General features: G+C 38.0%; 2 protein-coding genes across 4 annotated transcripts in view; one reads left to right on the top strand and one right to left on the bottom strand.

The window, feature by feature from the left end:
- Positions 1-1,702: 1,702 nt before the first annotated feature.
- Positions 1,703-7,872, top strand: LOC122409552 (uncharacterized). Its single transcript, XM_043417207.1, has 3 exons — positions 1,703-2,245; positions 5,455-5,723; positions 6,007-7,872. The coding sequence occupies exons 1-3, from the start codon at positions 2,225-2,227 to the stop codon at positions 6,164-6,166; spliced, it is 450 nt and encodes a 149-aa protein (XP_043273142.1). The 5' UTR covers positions 1,703-2,224; the 3' UTR covers positions 6,167-7,872.
- Positions 7,873-10,280: 2,408 nt separating this feature from the next.
- Shab (Shaker cognate b) overlaps positions 10,281-20,111 on the bottom strand; it is a 37,937-nt gene continuing 28,106 nt past the window's right edge. For 2 of the 3 annotated variants that reach the window (XM_043415503.1, XM_043415505.1), the window contains 4 exons: positions 18,579-19,148; positions 18,110-18,365; positions 13,680-14,108; positions 10,281-12,861 (listed from right to left, as the gene is read on the bottom strand). In XM_043415503.1, the coding sequence (XP_043271438.1) occupies positions 12,581-12,861; positions 13,680-14,108; positions 18,110-18,365; positions 18,579-19,148 (1,536 nt within the window). In that variant the 3' untranslated portion in view covers positions 10,281-12,580. The remainder of the gene's footprint in view (positions 12,862-13,679; positions 14,109-18,109; positions 18,366-18,578; positions 19,149-20,111) is intronic. The other variant, XM_043415504.1, reaches the window with a different exon arrangement.

Raw genomic sequence — 20,111 nt, 5'->3', positions numbered from 1 at the left:
CGAGTTATCAAGGCAGAAAAAGCGCACGTAAATCGAAAATGAGAATAGTCCCTTGCGCAGAATCGTGTAATAGCAGCTCGATCCGACGTATTAAAATCCATTCGAATTTATCAACGTTTCCCTCGAGCATCGACGACACGAGTCGATCTTTTGTTTTTACTATTTTCAATACTAATTCATAAATGCCCAACGTTGGCAACAAACGAGAGGTGAAATTAGTCGAGCCTATCTGACTAATTCGTGAGGCACATAAAAACTTAACGATAATGCGAAATGGCAGGGATGCGTAATACATATTTATCTGTAAATTATATAATGCGGCTATGTATATATTTGGATACACGTATGTACATTTATCTTGAGGGTTGCGAAGAGCTGTAGTTGAGTTAGAGCCGGGTACATACGTACGTGCGTAGGTATAGGTCGAAATAGCGTGCATAGAGTCTCCGAAGTGCCGCAGGCGGATCCGAGCCACCCTGCATGACTATAACGGTAACACGGTCACTTTCAATTAGTGATAAGTAGTGTATCCCGTACGAAGAGATGCGCGAGTGCCGTTGACTGTACCCTCGCTCTAGTCCTCCCTGTACTGAACAGAGTGTTTTCTATCTGTACGTGCATACACCCCAGCGAAGAGGGACTTCTCGTCCGGAGAGTTGTTCGCTTCTGTGCTCTCCTACTTCGTCTCGAGTTTCTACTCGTGTAATACAAATGTGTGCCTTCAGGATAGCAGGCAAAATCGACAGGCCCTCGACTCTCCTTCTCTTTCCTTCGGATCTCGTTTTTCGAGTTTTTTACTCGAAAAAATTACCGGAACCTGAGAGCTCTTCGTTTCCCTGCATTTATGCTTCATCGGTGCTTTGATTTTTAGACTATTTTTCCAGTCGAGTTTCATTGCATGGGAAGGCTCGACGGTCGCTCACTTATTCGGCACTGTTTATCGACTGTCCGACCGAACGTGTCGACTCGTTTTCGCGCGTCGAGTACCTACGCCGTTTTAGAATTCTTTCGACTCCGACGAGCCTCCAATTCGTTTTACTCATCTCATTCTTCTCTGTGAATTTCACGATATTTTGGAGTTTTTTTCGCTCGACACTTGCGAACGAATTTGAGATTTTTTGTTCATTGATAATTAGAAAAGTAAAGTTACTTGTGCCAGTCGAAGTCGTTCGTCGTTTCTCACATTTTCATTCCATTCGCCTGGCTCGTTTGACCTTTTTTTTAAGTTTAAAACGAATCGAACAAAACTTTTGTTTCTCCCGATGACAACGACTTTTGGGATCAACGAATAAGTTTTTCATGAATTTTGGATTAACAGAAAAGTGTGAAAAAAATATTGATTCTCGTGCGAGCCGCTCTACGCTGCTGAAAATATTTTGACTCTTTCATTTCTCCACCAACCTAGAAGCACGACCGAATTGTTTTTCATCCACTTTTATTCCTCGATCGAATATATTTACCGTTATCAAAACTTGATGGTTTTTCTCGAAAATTTTTCTCTCGAGCTTTCCTTGCGTTGCATTTTTAATTTGTAACGCAATTCAGTACTTCCGCGTGCACGAAAAAAGCAAGTACGATTCGATTGCGGATTCCACCAAATTTCAACTCCTCTCACTCGCTTCGAAAAGCGATTTTGAGGATTTACGCAGCACTGAAACGTTCAATTCCATTGTACATTTTATCGAGTCGTTTGTCTGCCAAGTATCCGTTGGAAAGATCGATAGAAAATGAAACTAATAAAGGGAGAATGGATTGGAGTTTTAATGAAGCTGCGAAAAATTTTCGTGTCAAAGGGTGAGGGTCACGGAAGTGACGATTTTCGTTGTATCGTCGAGAGCGTGTATATACGCACGTGCGCATCGGCGTCAACCGGTGGTAGCGACGATTATGTGTGCTGCAGCCTTCGGGAGAAACATTGGTAGGCGGATATAACGGCGGCAAGAGCGGCGTCAGCGCGGAGCTCTTCCTCGACGTTACAAAAAGGGCAAGCCGATCGTATCGTTCGCTCAGTTGTGATTCCGGCAGAGTTCCGAAGCAACGATCTCTTGGTCAAATTGAAAGTAAGCGAAGGAAACTCGATCGATTGTAGGAGCGTGAATTCTTCGTCGACGAGATATTTAGTTTTCGGGACGAACCAGATTCACAATTATTTCGGACGTTTCTGTCTTTGAGATCCGAATTTCTCTCCGGTTCCGACGATCTGCTTGCTGCGAAAACCCCAACGATGAAATCCTGGACGCTGCAGGTGAGCAAAACCTTTATTTTCATCGCGGTCTCACACCTCTTCTCACTTTTTTCTCTCCATTTTTTCTGTCCATTCTTTTCTCGGCTCAACAAACATTTTCATTTCTTGCAATCGTCGCAGTGTTTTTCGGTGAAAACGGGGTGTGTATCTTTCGTAACTTTATAGTCTCTTATGCCCGACCATCGCTGTACAAGTGACCGAGCTCACCCCTTGGCGGATAATTAATTTGAGGTGTGTCACACGAAAGCTCTTGTTTTTATTACACACACTTCGCTCCAGATGTTTACACTGTTCGAACTTTCTGGATTTCGAGCACAATAAGGAATCGAGGTTCTCTTTATCGAGTAAATATTCAAACGTGACTTTTTTCTTTCATAATTCTCGGACTTTTTCAACTCATCTCAAAACATATGGTCGCTGTGTTCGAGACACTTTTTTGTGCTTTTCTTTCCCAGTTTATTTTACGATTAGAAACTTCAATTTCTCGCAATCGGTGTTTCCAGTCATTTTCTTGATTAATGGACGCTGACTCGATGCAGAAACAGATTCGATCGTTGCCTTGACATTTTTTCAAGCCCGGTACACATTTTGGAAAATGTTTTCGAGCTACTCGCTCCTGATTACGATCGAATACACGCGGAAATGAAATTGTTTGGGAAGAAAAAGCGGGAACTTCGGGTAGGCACGCAACTTTTTTTTTCGGACTTTCATCATTCTTTTCCTTCAACATATTTTGTGTTGAAATTATTGCTGTTTTATTTCATCTCTTTTAAATTTTAGTGCGAGAAGTTTTGTCTTTTCGAATTTTTATTCACTCGTGCTTGCCACTCTGGCAAAGAGTGTGATCGAAATTTTATCTTAACAACGGAGATAAAATTTCGCCCCTAAAAGTATCAAATTTCGAATGCAGCTACGAGCCATCAGTGTAGCATGATAGCAGAGAAATTTCCTAAAAAATACTGAACGATGTAATAACTCATGTCATCGGACAATCCTCGAATGAATGCCAATGAATTCAGCAGAAAGAAATGAAACGAGAGCATCGAGCTTTTTTTTGCATGCAACCAAATGAGCTGCAGGTTGTTGATGGAGAACCGATTTAGATTGGAACTTGAACGTGAGGAAATCGAATAAAATATTTGGAAAAGTTATGTTTAAGGATGCATCATTGTTGTTTGTAATTCGATATTCAGAGGCCATTCTTCGAAAAGAGTGAATGCAAAGATTTTCGCGTTTTCCGGTGAACTTTTTGTTGTCGTAGTTATTGATTCGCTAGAAACTTGTAAAAATTTTGAAAAATAGTATTTTCCAGTGATTTTTTTTTCATTTGGAACGTGAAAATAAAAAGCTCTTTTATCCTGCAACGAAGCTCTGAAATCTTTTAGTCTGTTGCGCTTTCTCGATGTTCATTTCGTGGGCTTTTGATGCTCATTTGATTGCACTCGATCGTTCTTTGCCTCGCCATCGGAATGACATTGAAAAGTTTACATAAAAAATTGTATTTTTCCAAAATGAGTGAAAAAAAAAACAAAATAGTAACATTTCGAACTTTGATTATTAATATTTTTCTTTCTTTTCTTAAATATTCCATTAAAATTGTTTTTTTGGCATGTTTTTTCTTATGCAAAAAGCTTGTTTTTCGAAAAAATGTGTTTGTACTTAAAGATTGAAGCGCTATGAACGCACACGACAGTGTCGAAAAGTTCAATGTCGATTTGATCGACAAATTTTCTTCGAAAATAGAATTCAATACAAAAATTATTTTCCGTCGATGTGAAAAAATGTATCAGCCTATCTTTGTCATGTATTTTCCTCGAGTGTATGTCGCCCATTTAACGTAAAATTTTTTGAGCGTCTCGCCACTAGCGAGGGAAAGTAGCGTTCACTATTTTTCGCCGGACCATCAGAAAAATTCGATTTCCATCCAACGGAGACTGAACTTTTCTCGGTAATATCGTGAAAAAAGGTTCATCGACAACGCTGCGTAGCGGAACAGAAGCAGTTTTGTAGCTTTTGGCAGAGCATACAAAGATTCGGGTCGTTGGAGAAGAATTTGACTTGCAAATATCGTCAATTCATAGATAATAAATGGCTGTATTCTATTGTGAATTTTGATAAATTCACAATAAGATAGCAATGATAGAATATCGTTATCAAAATTCGCAGGGTCAGTGAGAATGAAAATTCAACAAAAGCGTTCCCTCTCCAGCTCACTTGTGATCTTTTTTTGGAAAATCTGTAATTCAAAAAAATGTTCGCCCCTTTGTTCGGCTCAGTCCGACGAACGTGCCACGGTAATTCGTCATGAAACATTTTCTCAGAGTGGCAAGAACGCTGGGATTTGTGTCTACGTCACGAAAGTCAAAGTAGTTCGGCCGTTCGATAAAGTACGATGAAGGTCCACTTATTTTTGCAGTAAATGATAGTTTAAGGTCCCCTGGCAACGATAAGCACAGTTCCGGGGCCTCTTACGGGGCAAAATTTGGAATTATTTCATCTACAATTTTGAGTTTTTAACACGTTATCCTGTGGGAGAACTCACAATAATATTAATTGTGAAAAAATTGTTCGGTGTTCGAGCTTCGGAAAAGTTCACATCGCACGAAGAAAATTTATCACAGATTCCATTCCTTAAAAAAAAAACATTATCTTACGGGGTTTTAAAGAAAGAAAACATGAAAAAACTTTAGTTTTTGACGTGTCAAAAACGGATGTCAGTCGTTGCGTTAAATTGCTGGTAACAGCTGATTGAACTTCGGGCGAATTCAGGAATCGCGGGAATTTCATCAAATCTATTTTTGAGACTGACTCCCGTGCTTTCGTTCGTCTAGTAGCTTCTTTTTTTTTTAATGAATCGTTTAATGAACCTTTTCTCAGTGCCATTACACCGATATAAACTTTCTTTCGCGCAATAAAAATGTCCCCAGGTTACGTGTATTTCAAGTGTCACCGGTACCGACTCGATCGCTTAACTAGTCAAGTTCAAGCATAAATTTGATATTTTATGATATTTTTAAAGCATTTTATTCCACTCTCGCGATAAAAATATTCGTAATGCAAGTGTTTATTAATTTTATTAATAATTTAGACTTCAAATTAATCAACGTAAAGTAGTTGCAAACTTGATTAGTCCTGGAACGGCCGAACTACTTTTCGCTTCTTGATCTAAACCGAAGATCCGTACAATTGTGAAATGTACAAATTTCTAGGATACTGTACGACTGGGGATGACGATTCTCATGGCCGTATACGTACTCGATCTGGTAAGCGAGTGCAGGGCATCAAATGCTGATTATTCCATCGTTCACGACCACAATAACGGGCCAAAACCTCGATCGAAACCACGAGAAATCCGGGGATTCAAACCTCAAATCATGTCGACCGCATTAGGTTTCGGAAAGCGCCAAAGCAATTCGTTCCATTCGTCGAAGCTCGGACGCGAGGCACTCGGATCACCCGGGAGGGATTTTTCCGAAAGGTGCTTCTCCGGAGATTTCATATGTCAATATTATTTCATTGAACCACGAAAGAATTATGCTGGAAAAATCACCGTCTGGCGAAGGAAAATATCATTGGAACGAGCTGCTCGTTGAACCTCAGACTCAAAATCTGTGAAGAGAAAATTTCCTACAAAATGCCACGGTGAACTTGACCAGATAATTCCTTCCCCACGAGTTTTCTTATGCATAGACGTTACGAAAAGATTTTCTACGAATTTATTCCGAGTTTCGTCTGACCCAGACAATTTTCTGATCCCGCAGATTCCCCGTCGAATGGTTGGGCCAGTTTTTCAAAATGCATCCCGAAATCGCGAGGAAATTTGCGAAGAATTTGTTAGCGGACGAAGAAAAGCTCGGGCCGTCGGTCGTTCAGCGTTATAAAAAGCACAAAAATGATGAAGCTTATTACTATGAGGATTGAAGAAGATAATACTACTGTGTTCGTAACCTGGAGCTTGTATGAATTTAAAAAAAACCTGTATTGGAATTAATATAAAAGTGTAGGAAGTCTTTTTACAGATACCGTTTATTAATTTTAATATTGTCGTCTGAAAATTAATGCCCTGCTTTTGGAATGTCTAATAATCGTTTAGTAATATCCCAACACTTATGTACTGGAAAAATCATATACACTGTAAAAAATTTCTGTATGAAAATTAATATACATGTATAGGAAGTTCTTACGCGGACACGGTGTGAGAAATTTCAGTGTATATGAAAATGAATGCACATGCGATGGAATTTTGACTTTCATGTATATCAACATGAAAAGTTATTTACTAATATTAATATACTGTTGTATATTAAATTTAATATACACACGCTTAACTTTAATTACCAAATCGTTATTCTCCTATATTTTTGTTGTTGATGTAGCTAAAGATACATCGAAAAAAATATTATTTTATCAATTGAAAAATTATTTTTCACTACCCGTGATGGTCATCACAATTTCTGGTACCTCTAGAATCATTTTATTTGAAGAAAAATTCCTACCTACATGGGGGATTCGATCCGATCTACCTACCTACCTACATATTTCTAACTACGCACGCTACCAACTACACTACCACGACATTGGTAGATGTAAGCCAAAAAGGCATTATATAAGTTTTGTGACTTAACTCTTTAAGTTAGAAATTTTGGGAACTACGAATTTGTATGCGAATTGGAGTAAAAACTGACAGGATTTGTAATTGTCAATAACAAAAACCCTAGAGTAATCACTTTCATGGGCATAGATCCACTTTCTTTTTTTTTTGATCGCCATTTAGAATATTCAGAAAACTAGCATCGAATTCATAATTATGCAGCATCCTCGGAAACTCCCAAGTATTTATTGTTATGAGCGTAAATCCATTTTTGAAGTTACGAATTTTTTAAATTTGACATCGAGTTCAGAAATCGACGAAAATTGCGTTACTATAAAAAAAGTCGGGACTGAAAGGATTAAAAACTTGATTACGAATCCGGCATTAGATTTTTAAAATTCAAAATAACGGTATCAATATGGTGGCAGTCAAATTCTGAAATCTCCTCAATATTTTTAAAACTCTGAACCTAGGGGTTTGCGGTGTAACTAATTACGAAAAAAATGTATGGCAAATCTATTGAAGAGTTCATAATATAATTTTTGACCGTGTATATTAATTTTTGTTTTTTATTCTCGTTTAGCATTTTTGAAAGGTCATTGTTGGAACCACAAATCGCGCATATCCTGAAATTCAACTTCATATGTATATCATTTCCCAAACACCTGCAAATAAATTTCAAAATTGTACTGTATTTTTAATGTTTTGTTTCCGACAGGTGCATTCATATACAAATGTTGTAATTTTCAATTGACAATATGGGATATTACATCACTAGTTCGAAAAATTCTCAAACCTGTTTTGAATATTGAATATCATGTATTGTAAATTTCATACCAGTTATAGGAACGTAGAATACTGTTTTAAATTTACCACACAAGTATATTAATTTTCATTTCATATACCCAGTTTGTAAAGTTCATACACCGCTGTATAGTAAAAGTATTGTAAATTTCATAACATTTTTTACAGTGTTAATGAATGATGTAAATCCAAACAATTGTCTATTTAATAAAGGTATCGTGTATCGTGTCAAGTACACGGGTCGGTTTATTCTGAGTAGCACTTAACATTCTCCTTTCTCAGCGATTCACTAAAATCGAATCCTTACGAATTCTATTCGTTCACAGAACAAATAGAAGTAAGCAACCTTTCAAACCTTGTAAGGAATAAATTTGGAATTTGCGAGGATAGAGACGAGGGGAAAAATGAGATTTGCACGTTGCTTCGTCACTACGGTCATTACTATTTCCATCGTTTCATAACAATAAATTCAGTGGACGAGCCTCGACACAAAGCCCAAACTCATGAATGTTCTTTCATATCCCCAGATAATGTCGATTGTAAAAAGCGATGATTGTTGAAAACGTTCATTGAATAGCAGCGATGATTTAACGAAATCCTGAAAAGCGTTACGAGTATTCTTTTGATAAACTGTCTTAATCAGACAAATTTTCTATAAGGATATAGCTCTTTGTTCATGCACGGTGATAAAGTCACTATTATTTTGGTCTCATAATGCAAGAGGAATTGGATAGAAACGTGACGCAGGATTTTCTCTAATTAATCAAGATTTTGTGACTCAGTGCTGGTGATTGAATAATTAATGAATGACGAAAACCAATAAGAGATTTGTATACTTAAGCTTTTGATTTATTCAACAATATACCCTTCGATATATTTAATATAAATTAATATTTATTCATCTATGTACACAGGTGGGCTTTGTTTTCTTCTGAATAGACAATTTAACTACACAATATTTCATCTTTTACCACAGGTAACAATTTGTCTGAGTGAAATTAGCACGAATTTCAGCGACATCGATTAAGGTAGTTCATGCACGAAACGATTTTCTTAAGAACGTTATGGGGACTGTGCGTAAAAAATCGTTTATCTTTCCATATAACGAATGAACGCTTTGTACGAAGTTTATGAAAAAGTACACAATAACAATGAAGTATATAACGAAGGTTTGGGAAAAAATTCGAGAGGATTGACTTACTCGTGATAAAGATATGTTACCTTAAAGATTTAACGAAATTGGTAATGAGCACTCGTGTAACCTCACATTTGCTTATTTCAGCATTTTGTTTCTTCTTGATGGCTTGGCCCAATCCTGTCATAGCCTTCTGTCTTTTTATTAAGACTTTTTTCTTGATCCATTTCCCTTTCCGCTCGCTAATGTGATTTTTTACATAAAAAATGATAGTATTTTTGCCAGAAACGAATGAAATTTCGAGTTCAATCAGCGATGGATTCCCGATTAATTAATGGCTTGTAATTTCATTAGCCAAATAATAAGTTGAAAAAATGTATTTAACATTAATTAGATTTAACATTTATTTGACATTAATTTAGAGTGATTATATTTTTAATTAGGGAGTAAAAATCGATCCAATTTAGACACCCATAAAATACGATCGTTCGGGCATGATCTACCTTAACTCGGTTTTCGATAGTTTGCCATTCATATTTATCTACATTTGCACCGATACGCACGCACGTAGTTTAATAATACATCATTGACTTTTTAGTCGTAAGTTGAAAATAATGTGCTACGATAATTGGAATAGCGTTACAAAGATTGTTTTCGATTTTCAATAGAGACTTACGTATTTTTCATTTTTTCATTCGTTCCCCTCGTCGTACCGTAAAAAATCGAGGGGATCGGTGCCTCGTGGTACATTCAACAGCAGTATCGACGAAGTGGTCTGAGAACGTATAATCCTCGAGTCTGTTTTTTCGATCGGGATCATCGAAACGTAGACGATTGCCGAATCGCGTTTATTTCATTTTCGTTTATAATCGATCGAATGCCACACGCCAACCAATTTGTTTCATGTTCCAAAGGTTTTAGCGGTTTATTTTCTGGTCGGAATTGAAATTTTTTTCAAATTTTCACCAACTCCCATTAATCGCTATCGAAATACAAGTAATTTTCATTATTTTCAACTCATTGAATTTCGACGTAAAAGCATATCTAGAGATAAGGAGCCGCGAGTCTGTATCACAGAAATGCAAATCTTCCACATCCCTTTTTTCTCGTACACTCGCTTTTAGCTTTTAATCCAGTCTCCCATATGCATTTGCAGCAAATATATTCATTTTTTCGTCTTTTCATACTTTTATTCGTTTATATTGAGCACAAGCAGTTCGGAGTGCAGCGTGTGTTGCAGGTTTTATTGATTCAATTTTCATTTAGCGCGACATCAATGCTTGAGGCACAAGGCACATTTAAGTTGTAGGCGTAACGTATTCATATATTTACGTATTTATATCTGTATATATCTACATTTATATTTAACTTTCGAAAGTCGTCGTATAACACCAAAAAAAAATCAATGCAGCGGCATATCGTGGGTTTTCAACTACCCCCCGATTAGAGTATCGTGGGTCGCTGAGACCCGAGCCATTTTTCGTCAACTGTGCCAAGTGGTTGTGTTTTCGACGAAAAATGAAGCGTTTGTTGAAATTTTTTTGCAATCTTCATGGCCCGCCCTTCAAGTAGAAGCATTGAAGAATTTTCGGGAATTTCATCGAATTGTTTAATCGCGAATTACGCGTTCTAACATGGCTCATTGTAGCGACCCACGATACTCTGAAAAGGGACCGAAAAAGTGATACCCTGAACGGGTTAATACGATCGCAAAAATCAGCATATTTTGTCCTCCCGCGTTCAAACACTTGTCAATATTCAAACAGTGTTCGATGCCTCGTTGAAATCGATAAGCGTTTAGAAACCGAGTTGAGAGCCCGAGATTAGTATCAAAGTTGTGAATTTTTATTTTTATTGCCCATACGAAGCATGCAGGCTCAGTCTATCAGCATCTTCTTTTATTATTAGTGATTCGATGCCTCGTTGGCATGTGTTTTTTTCATCAATGAAATAGTCCGATGCAGCGAAATAGTGTAGGATGCGATTGGGAAAAATAAATGATTGTCTGAGGCCTTCCGAGCTCGAGGTATGACACGAAAAGATAGAAAGAATGGAAGGGGGCGTGGAAGAGCCTTCGAAAATTGAATTTTCACTTTTTTTTTCATTTTTCAAAAGTTCCGTTCGCTGGAGCAATGGAACAAAAATTCTGCGCAACATACCGGAAGTCACGAATCCAGTAATAAAATGTTGCAGGAGATCGTTCACGTTTTTCATCGGATTTTAAGGAAACTGATGTTATTTCATAATAATTTTTAGATTTTCAGTTTTTCGTGTTAGCGTTTGAAGTTAGCGAACGTTCACGACGAAAAACGATGCGTGGGGAGTGGCGTGTGAAAAAAAAACGTGGCAATCGACGTATAATTTCTCACTAAAAATAGCCCTGTACGCATTTCCTCTAATATGCATAAAAACGTATCACAACGACGCTCTCCTTATCTCTAGTCAGTTGAAGCTCTTTCCGAATCGAAGTACCCGAGGACCGAAAACAGCGCTTAGGTTTGTTGTGCCTCTTTTTAATTGTACGCTCGCTTTACCCTTACGAATATGCAGAATACAGGAACCACAAATACGGAACGGTGAGGACGTCGAGTTTCCCCGTTTTCGAGTGTGCGCGAAAGGTTTCCGTTAAATTGACTGGAATTTGAACATTGTGGATTATTCCAAAAAACGATTGAAGATGCGACGCTTATTGTGCGGCCGGAAGGAACGGTTGATTGAACATCGCGAAAAAGTTGATTTGGAAAACGTCGAAAATTCTAATTGAAACGGGGGATTTACAACATTCGTTAAGGTACCTCTTTTGTGGGGCGGGCGGTGAGAGGGGTGCTCCTACGCTCTAACATGGAAAGCCTCTCGTCTTGCCAACTGCACGTGAATTTAGTTTCTGCTTTTCAATTTACATGAAAATATGATAATTGTCTACTTTTGGATGAAAAAATAACTGTTTCAAGCATAATCTTTCTAATTTTGGCGAAAAAAAGTTTCTTCTTTTACGTTTCAAAATATCAAACCTCAAGCCCTGACGGCAGCAACGCAGGGTTATGGTTTCAGTTTTTGACTGTCGGCTGCTCTGCTCAAGCTCTCAAATTTTGCGAGAGTTATCTTGACAGTTGGTTTATATACTAGTGTTCGTTTCATCAAAAAGTGGCTTTTTTAACAGTAGTTTTTCAATGTTTTTGCGCGCTTTTTTACGCTTCTCCATAAGACCCGATGTAAAAAAGTCATTCAATTTTCTCGGAAACGGCGTGCTCGAACCCGTTAAAATTTCGCGATTAAATAGTTTACACACTTTCGAACGTATCTAGGAATTTGCACGAAAATTCCTCTTTTTTTTTTAAATATATATACTACCGTTCCACCTTTTTGAAGGAGCGATCCGATTCGACAATCTTCGCACAAATATATCGCGAGTGCTATTCCCTCTTTCGATCCCCTGGGCTTCGGGGTCCAGGGAGAAAATTGCTCTAATCTGGACAAAGTACGAACGAATGTTTCGATTAAGCATATGCAGGCTGTTGCGACGCACTACGCTAGTCGTTTCTCTAACGTGAGGGCCTGATGCTCGAACGGGTTGCTAAAAGTTCGCTGCTAATATTCACTTATTTCTATCCTATACAGAGAGACAGGCTCGTAATATGTTTTGTTAAGGAGTGTTTTCTGCTGACATTCGGGCGGGGATTTCAACGCGGTTGGTGCTCGCTATTGACGAAATTTATGTTTCATCAGAAATTTCCTCGGTCATGGAAATTTCGACGGTGTCGTCGCTGAGCCTCGTGATCAAACAACTGTATCGTGGAATTTTGGGCTACGATGAAAACCGATGCGAATCCTGGGGGAAACGGCTGCCCTCGGAACCGGCGCTCCCCTGACTCGAGGAGCCGCTATTCGCGCGGCAAACTTTCCTCTTTTCTCCGGACATCATTCTTTTCGTTATCTTTGATGGTCTGAGCGATCTCATCAACGTCGTTTTCTCCTCCTTCGCCGTCTGGGTGGAACGGACTCGAGTTTTCTCGTCAGTAATCGACTCGTCCCACGCGTTTTTCTCCTGAGTCTCCATCGCTGTTTCGTTGCGGTTCTTTTTCTCCTCTGCAAATAATCGCAATCTCTAAAGCCACTTTTGGTTAGCCCATCGACCTTGGAAACGAGTGTGAAAACAAATCGGTTCTCCTGCGCTCGAGAAAACGACCGAGGCTTTTTCCACTATTTCAACATGCCAAATTTCAAATTCACCATTTTTCTTGGGGAGACCAAAACCTTTGCTTGCTAAAAATTTTCTTAATTTTTTTTCGTTTCGATTGGATTCATTGCGAACCTCATCGAAACGGCTCGACTACATAAATTCTTTGGGAAAGTTTCAACATTGTTTTCCTTCATTTGCAGCGTCCATTCCAATAGCTTTTCCTGAGTCGATAGAACAGTGAGTCGAGCTGAAGTGAAAAATTCAAAGCCAATGAAAATCATCGAAATTCAATAACGAAAGGACCGAGCAGTACTTGGCTTTTCTCAAGATGAAGACAAACGCAATATAATGGAAAAGAATTTTCTAAAAAACATCAAAAATTCCTCATAGAAAATCAGGAAAATGTAATTCCTTCGAAATATTAAAACGCCTACGTTCTCTTTCTACGTGCGTTACTACGAAAAGGTGTCTAATCATTGCTCCTAAAATATTCTCCCTTGATTTTTAGGCGTGTGCAAAAGTTTGTGCCATATACAGAAAGGATCGAAAAATAGCCGATTCCTCAATTCGATGAGAAAATTCGAGATGAAAAATCCGATCAATTTTCATCTCGATTTCCACGCGTATCGCAATACGCGCTAAAACGTCCGAAAATCGGAATTTCGTCAGAAAAAAATGGAATTTCGAGAACTTTGGCACACGCTTGAAGTAATCTAATAAGTACCTCTTTTCGTACCACTAAAAATCCCTTTCAAGACGTTTTTTCCATCTTTTTGTCCAGTGGTACTGAACTGTTCGACGTTGTTGTTGCTCCTGAGCATTTGTCCAGCTTTAGCGTAGCGCGCTGCATTGAGGTTCATCATGACCGGGCTCTGGTTGAATCCTTCGTTGGAAACGCTGCTGGCGCTTGCGTTATCTAATATCAATTTTTCGGTATCACCGTCGCGGTCGTTATTGTACTCGTTAGAACTAGTATCAGCCTTTTTAAGTATTGATTTTGATATTTTGTGACGTTGCGGTTGTTGTTGTTGTTGTTGTTGTTGTTGTTGCTGCTGCTGTTGGCGTTGTTGTTCGATGTAAAGAGCTGCCATTGCGTTGTCGATTGAATCAGCGGATTGGGACAATTTATTACCTCCGCTTCGAGTCGGGGTACCTGAAATAATATAATGAAAGAAAAGCTCGCACGAAACTCGAGTTCTCAATGCCTCGAGTGCCGAGGAGCGTCAACATTTCACCGAGTAACCAAGAATAAGATTTAAAAAAACGTCAAAAATGGTAATCGAGAAAAATACAAGTGAAAAGGACGTCGTGGAAGAGCGATACGCACGTATGACGTGTCGAAATTTCGATTGAGGGTTGAGTGGGCGATCGAGCTCTGTCTAAATGAAAAGAGAAATTAAAGCTTTTTTCCATATTTTATTATCACTTTCTTCTCGTGTTCTTTTTTTTCATTTCTCCAATCATGATTCATGGAAGTGAAGAGCGAGAGCATAAGAGAAGCATCGTTGAACCAGACGATCGATTCGCAGTGGGCGAACGTTTGGAGCAAAAGTAAAAATGAGACGAAAATATTTGCAGCTATTCATTGTTTCGGTACGAACATTCGATCGGCTTCGACAGTTATGAGATAATCCGTTACGAGATGCTGAATATTAATCTATTATGGACACTGCGAAGACTCGAATAACGTAATAACTTATTTCTCTCCTTTTTTTTTCAAATATACGTACACGAAACATGTACGAAGCTGTACAGAATGATTATTTTCTCTTTTTATTTATCTCGCACGTGTTTTGCCTCGTTGTCTTTTCTGCGACGCTTCACTCGAAGATAAAAAAATAAATTATAATCATTGTATTTACACGTTTATCAGTATACGTTGCGGAAATCATATTTTCTTCTCCCTCCGTTCGTTCGTTCATTCGTATTTTATCTTTTTTTTTTTTTTTTTTTTTTTTCGTTTGTTTTTCTTTACAAGTACTAGCTCAGATGGAATTCCTATTACGATGTTATTTTTACGTTTTTCAATAGAAAGACAAATATTTGTACAGCCGGTGTGGCAGCAAAGCTTTTCAATAAATTCGATGAATTGGAAATATTATTGATGTAATACTCACATAATGAACATACGAAACCGCAACGAACTACGTAATAATAAATAATCAACGTACTATATATCAATCTATGTATAAATATGTGTATAAACGAACTAGATTTCTCTCATTACAAACTACGTAGCGTGCATAACTACGTAACTTCTATTGGACTTGTTTTGCCTTTCGTTTTATCAACGTTTCGTTCGTTTCTCATTTAAAATAATACAGAGACAACTTTTACAGTGCGAATTCTCACGTGACCCGAACGAGCGAGAGATAACAAGTTTTCACGAATGAAAACAAAAAAAAAAGTAAATTTACATATATACATTGTGAGCGGTGTCGCAAAGCTTTCTATTTTTCTTTTTTCTTTTTTTCTTTTTTTTTTTGTGTGTGTGGTTACGTACTTTGCACAATGTTGAACCAACGAAGCATCAGGCCTGATCGGCCTTCGTCACACTCAGAGACTTATTCCACTACGTCAATGGATAGTTCAGAGTTTCTCCAATATTTTCTATATATACATTTAAATTAGGCTGATCCTTCAAAGTAGTAAAAAAGTTAGGCTTTTTCAGCATGGAATAACCGCTCGAGGAGAGACAACAGGCTTCTTGCAGGAATATAAACATTTTTTTGAGAATCTAATGGAAAAGAACCTGTTGAGGGATGAAATGAAAAATATTATATAACAACGAAAATTGGTGATGTCTACGGTAGGCCATGCGTTCATACGAAAATTCTACTTTTCTTGGCATTCGAAATTGTCAGGTCGTTACACACACACGGTCGAATGTAAAATTTTATTCGACATTCGTCAACGAACGTCTAATTGCACCCTCGAATTTCTATTGCGCGAATAAAATGACGTTAAGATAGACGAATCGATTTTTTTTCCACGAGGAACATAAAATATTTGTCTGGAACTGAAAAAATAAGGGAATAACGAATTCCATGATTACTGGACTCACAGACGTCAAGCTCGTTAAAGTTATTTCGACGTAGCTCCTTAAGATGATGGATCAGTCGGTAATCAGACCTCGAATTTTTGAAATTGAAACTCTTTGACATCGTTCGTCCGATTAAAATAATAAAAATATCATCGTACGCAGCACGATCGCAAAAATCCGATGACATTTTTATTTTTTCGATCAGACGAACGATGTGGAAAAAATTCCTTTTCAAAATTTGCAGCTCCTTAAGATGATGGATCAGTCGGTAATCACAACCGTGAGTGCGAGAGAGATAGCTGCAAATTTTGAAAAGGAATTTTTTCCACATCGTTCGTCTGATCGAAAAAATAAAAATGTCATCGGATTTTTGCGATCGTGCTGCGTACGATGACATTTTTATTATTTTAATCGGACGAACGATGTCAAAGAGTTTCAATTTCAAAAATTCGAGGTGTGATTACCGACTGATCCATCATCTTAAGAGTATGGATCAGTTGATTATAACCTCACTTGGAATTTTCGAAATCGAAATTCTTTGACACAGTTTGATCGATTAAAAAAAGGCTCTGTCAGCTTACGCAGATAACGATGGCAAAAATCGACTGACAGAGCCTTTCTTTAATCGGTCAAACTGTGTCAAAGAAGTTACCGATATATACCGATATACCAACCGATCTATCCTCTTAAGCCACGAATATAATATTTGTATATCCCTCAAAAGGCTCGCAACTCCATCGTTTATCGTGCTGAAATATTCTCTGGGTGTGTGGTCGTAAAAACAACGCTATTTAAATATCTATACAGTAGGTAACACAGTAGGTACGCTTTGTTTAGTTACTTTTTGGTTAACTCTTCGTTTGCTTGTCCCAATGAAGCGAATAAATTTCGTTGACGGTGGACGCGCGTGTGGTGCAGCCGTGCGCTTTTACAGGCAAAAAAAAATAAAAATAAAAAATAAAACGCATGGCCAAATATCTCACGATCAAATAATGAACTCTTGGCCCACTGTTGCTCAAAACGTTTGAATCCTTTTGCGTGCGTTTCACCTGGCGCCGAATATTCCCACTAGATTTTTTCATATATTCGAGCATCCAGGCTGCGCACTGTGATTTGTGGATCAATTTACAAGTACAGCAAGAGTGGGCCGTCACTATCGGAGAGCATGAACAAAAACTTTTAATAACGGCCCCAAAAAGGGGGAAATAATAATACAGCCGCGCTGCTCGTACAGAGTTGCGCTCTCGAAAAATAAATAAAATCAAATCAAATCTATCTAAGTCGCCAATACCATCGACTAATCTACGTGGACGAAATATTTTCTCATTAACTCACTAATATCGCGTTTTAACTCGAACTAAAATAAAAGGATGTATAGGAGCTGGTACGATCACGTTCGAAAGCCAATTTCAATGAGATTTCTTTCTAATTATTGCATCGATTTAAACATTATTTAGAACACTCTGCGATATGCCTACGAAAAACATTCCATCTCAAAGACAAATGAACGATGAAAATGATTATCTTACGTTTATCATTAAAAATGATTATTCACATTATTCTTGCTACGAAGGGATAGTGCGAATAGTGAAATTACGTAACAAACAAGTGTGTCAAAATATTCAACAAGACTTTTGCAGCTACCCCGTTTACGAGAATGGACATATTCTTTTTACAAATTAACGGATTACTTTAATCATAGAAATTCATTCAAAATTTATTCGTGTACAAAACATTTATTAACCCTCGGATCGTTGTATATAAAAAGATCAACGTACGAGATTTATTGATAACCCTCCTATACATCCTCGACGAACAAGCTGGCGTTTCTCAATGATATGTACGATCGGTACTAATAAATAACTTTACAATTATGTACAATGAATATTGTTGGGGTGATGATATTCCTCATGACACAATGGCCGGCGAATATAATGTAAAATCTAACTAAAATGATGATCGTTACATGGAGAATCGTAACGGCGTGGAAAGATGCACTTTTTTGTTTCTTACTTTTTGTTCTTTTTTCTATGTTTTCGTGTTTGTGTTTTTTTTTTGCTAAAGCACTGCGAATGAAATAGCCAAGAGGATCGAGCCTTTTCATCATTTACCGGTGTATTGCTTAGAACTGCTAACATTTCCGAACTGTTGATGATTTATAACGCGTGGAGCAGTTGCTACGGTGCTCGTTGTCGTTGACGAATTGATCGTCGTACTCGACGCGGATGACCGTCCACCGCGAAGACTTCCCTCGTACTGATTGTTGTTGTCCTCGATGCTGCCCGAATTCGACGCTATCGGCGACAGCTGGCCAACCGTCGAAGACGATTCTTGCTCCGTCATCACTTGTCTTCGGAGCCCTACGCTCTGGAACAACGATCGTTACAGAAATACGATAATTAGAAAGTTTTTGCGCTTTGATAAATCCATTTTGTTGTGTTTTTTTTTTTTCCGTATTTTCCAAAACCAAGCAATGTTTGTTCTTGTGAATTGTAAAATATTGGTTTCTCCGTTGTCTGGTGCGAGTGACGTTTTCGATGTTTATTCGTTGTAAAATCGCTCGACAATGTTTGGACTTACCTTCTGTATCCGAATTTTCTTGTGCTTTGGCACAGTCTCGATGAGGCTGACCTTGACACTCTCAGTCTGCTGAGGGAACTCAAGACCCCTCAACGATTCGGTACTCGGCGAAACGTCGATGATGCTTCTGGCGACGTGTTCGCTGGATGTTGATTTTTTGACCCTCATCTTGCCACACTTGTCGGCGCCTTCGAGTGGATTTATGTAGAGATTACTGTCAGCTTCGTCGGTGAGATCGGCTTGTGAGTGAAACGGATGGGTCTGACAACTGGCATAAGTGTCGGAACTATCGACGCTACCACGATCCGCATAAGTTTTAGTATATACGATCGTCGATTCGATCGCTTGAATCGGCGATTGTGCATAAATCTCCGCCGGTTGGTAAATCTCCGTTGGATATATCTCCGTCGGATAAATTTCCGGCTGATATATTTCGGCTGGATAATCCCCGTATCCGCTCGTCTCCATGCTGTTTTCACGCATCGATCTTAATTCTTGACACACCGGATTACGGAAATCGCTTGTCGCCAATGGCATTATATTTTCTGCGTCGCGATAATCTTTGTACTCCTGCAAAGAGATTCACCGATTAAATACAAACTGCCGCAGGCTTTTTCTTCCTTGGTGGTGCTACAATGCAACGAAGATTCTTCGATTAAAAGAATCTCGAGACGCGGTGCTCTCGGTACGACTTTTTACATTCAGTTTACTAAATTCACGCAGTTCGAAATCGGTTTTTCTATTGCTATTTTTCAATCGAGAAAATGTTGAATCTTCGTGAAAACATTCGAGACGAATTTGTGCGTTTGGAAGAATTTTATTTTTAGGATTTTTGGTCTTTTTTGTTAATATTATAAATAAATATCGGCTGGATGGATTTACATAAAATCTTGTACACATCTTTTATATACTCAGAAGTACTGGAAAACATTTTTTAACTAATTTTCTTCATCGTATTTTTTTGTACAATTATGCGTTGAAAATGGCACCCCTCGAATCAGCGTCGACCCAGCAAATCTCAAAAATGGAACATGCCAGGACGAAAAACCAAAAAGATTCTTAAAATGTGTGCTATTAGCTGTAGCATATGACGTAGGGGATTTTCAAAATATTTATTAAAAAAGAATGGCGACCATTGGAAGTGAAAAAAATCACAATTTTTGTCGATTTTTCAGTAGAAAATTGTTGATAAGAGAAAAAGAAAGAAGTTATCAAAAATGTAATTCGAATCAAGTCGCCGGGATAAAAACTCTTTCCGTTTTGCTGTCAAAGTTGATTCAAGGGGTGCCATTTTCAACACACCATTGTACAAAAATATAACATTAAAAATATTTTAAAAAACCAAAAAAGCCTTCAATCTACTAGAAAAAAAAGCAATTGGTCAACCATCATTTTGACGATGAAATCACAGTAAAATGATCGAATTCGAAATGCCATTTCGACGGAATTGATTTTTACGTATCTCCAAACACAAAGCATCAAATAACGTCGCGTGCGTTTCCCGAGGGAAGAATCGCAATAAAAAAATGTTTG

Source organism: Venturia canescens, chromosome 4, assembly GCF_019457755.1.
Source record: "Venturia canescens isolate UGA chromosome 4, ASM1945775v1, whole genome shotgun sequence".
NCBI classification, from domain to species: domain Eukaryota; kingdom Metazoa; phylum Arthropoda; class Insecta; order Hymenoptera; family Ichneumonidae; genus Venturia; species Venturia canescens.
This window is presented reverse-complemented; position numbering and strand designations above follow the sequence as displayed.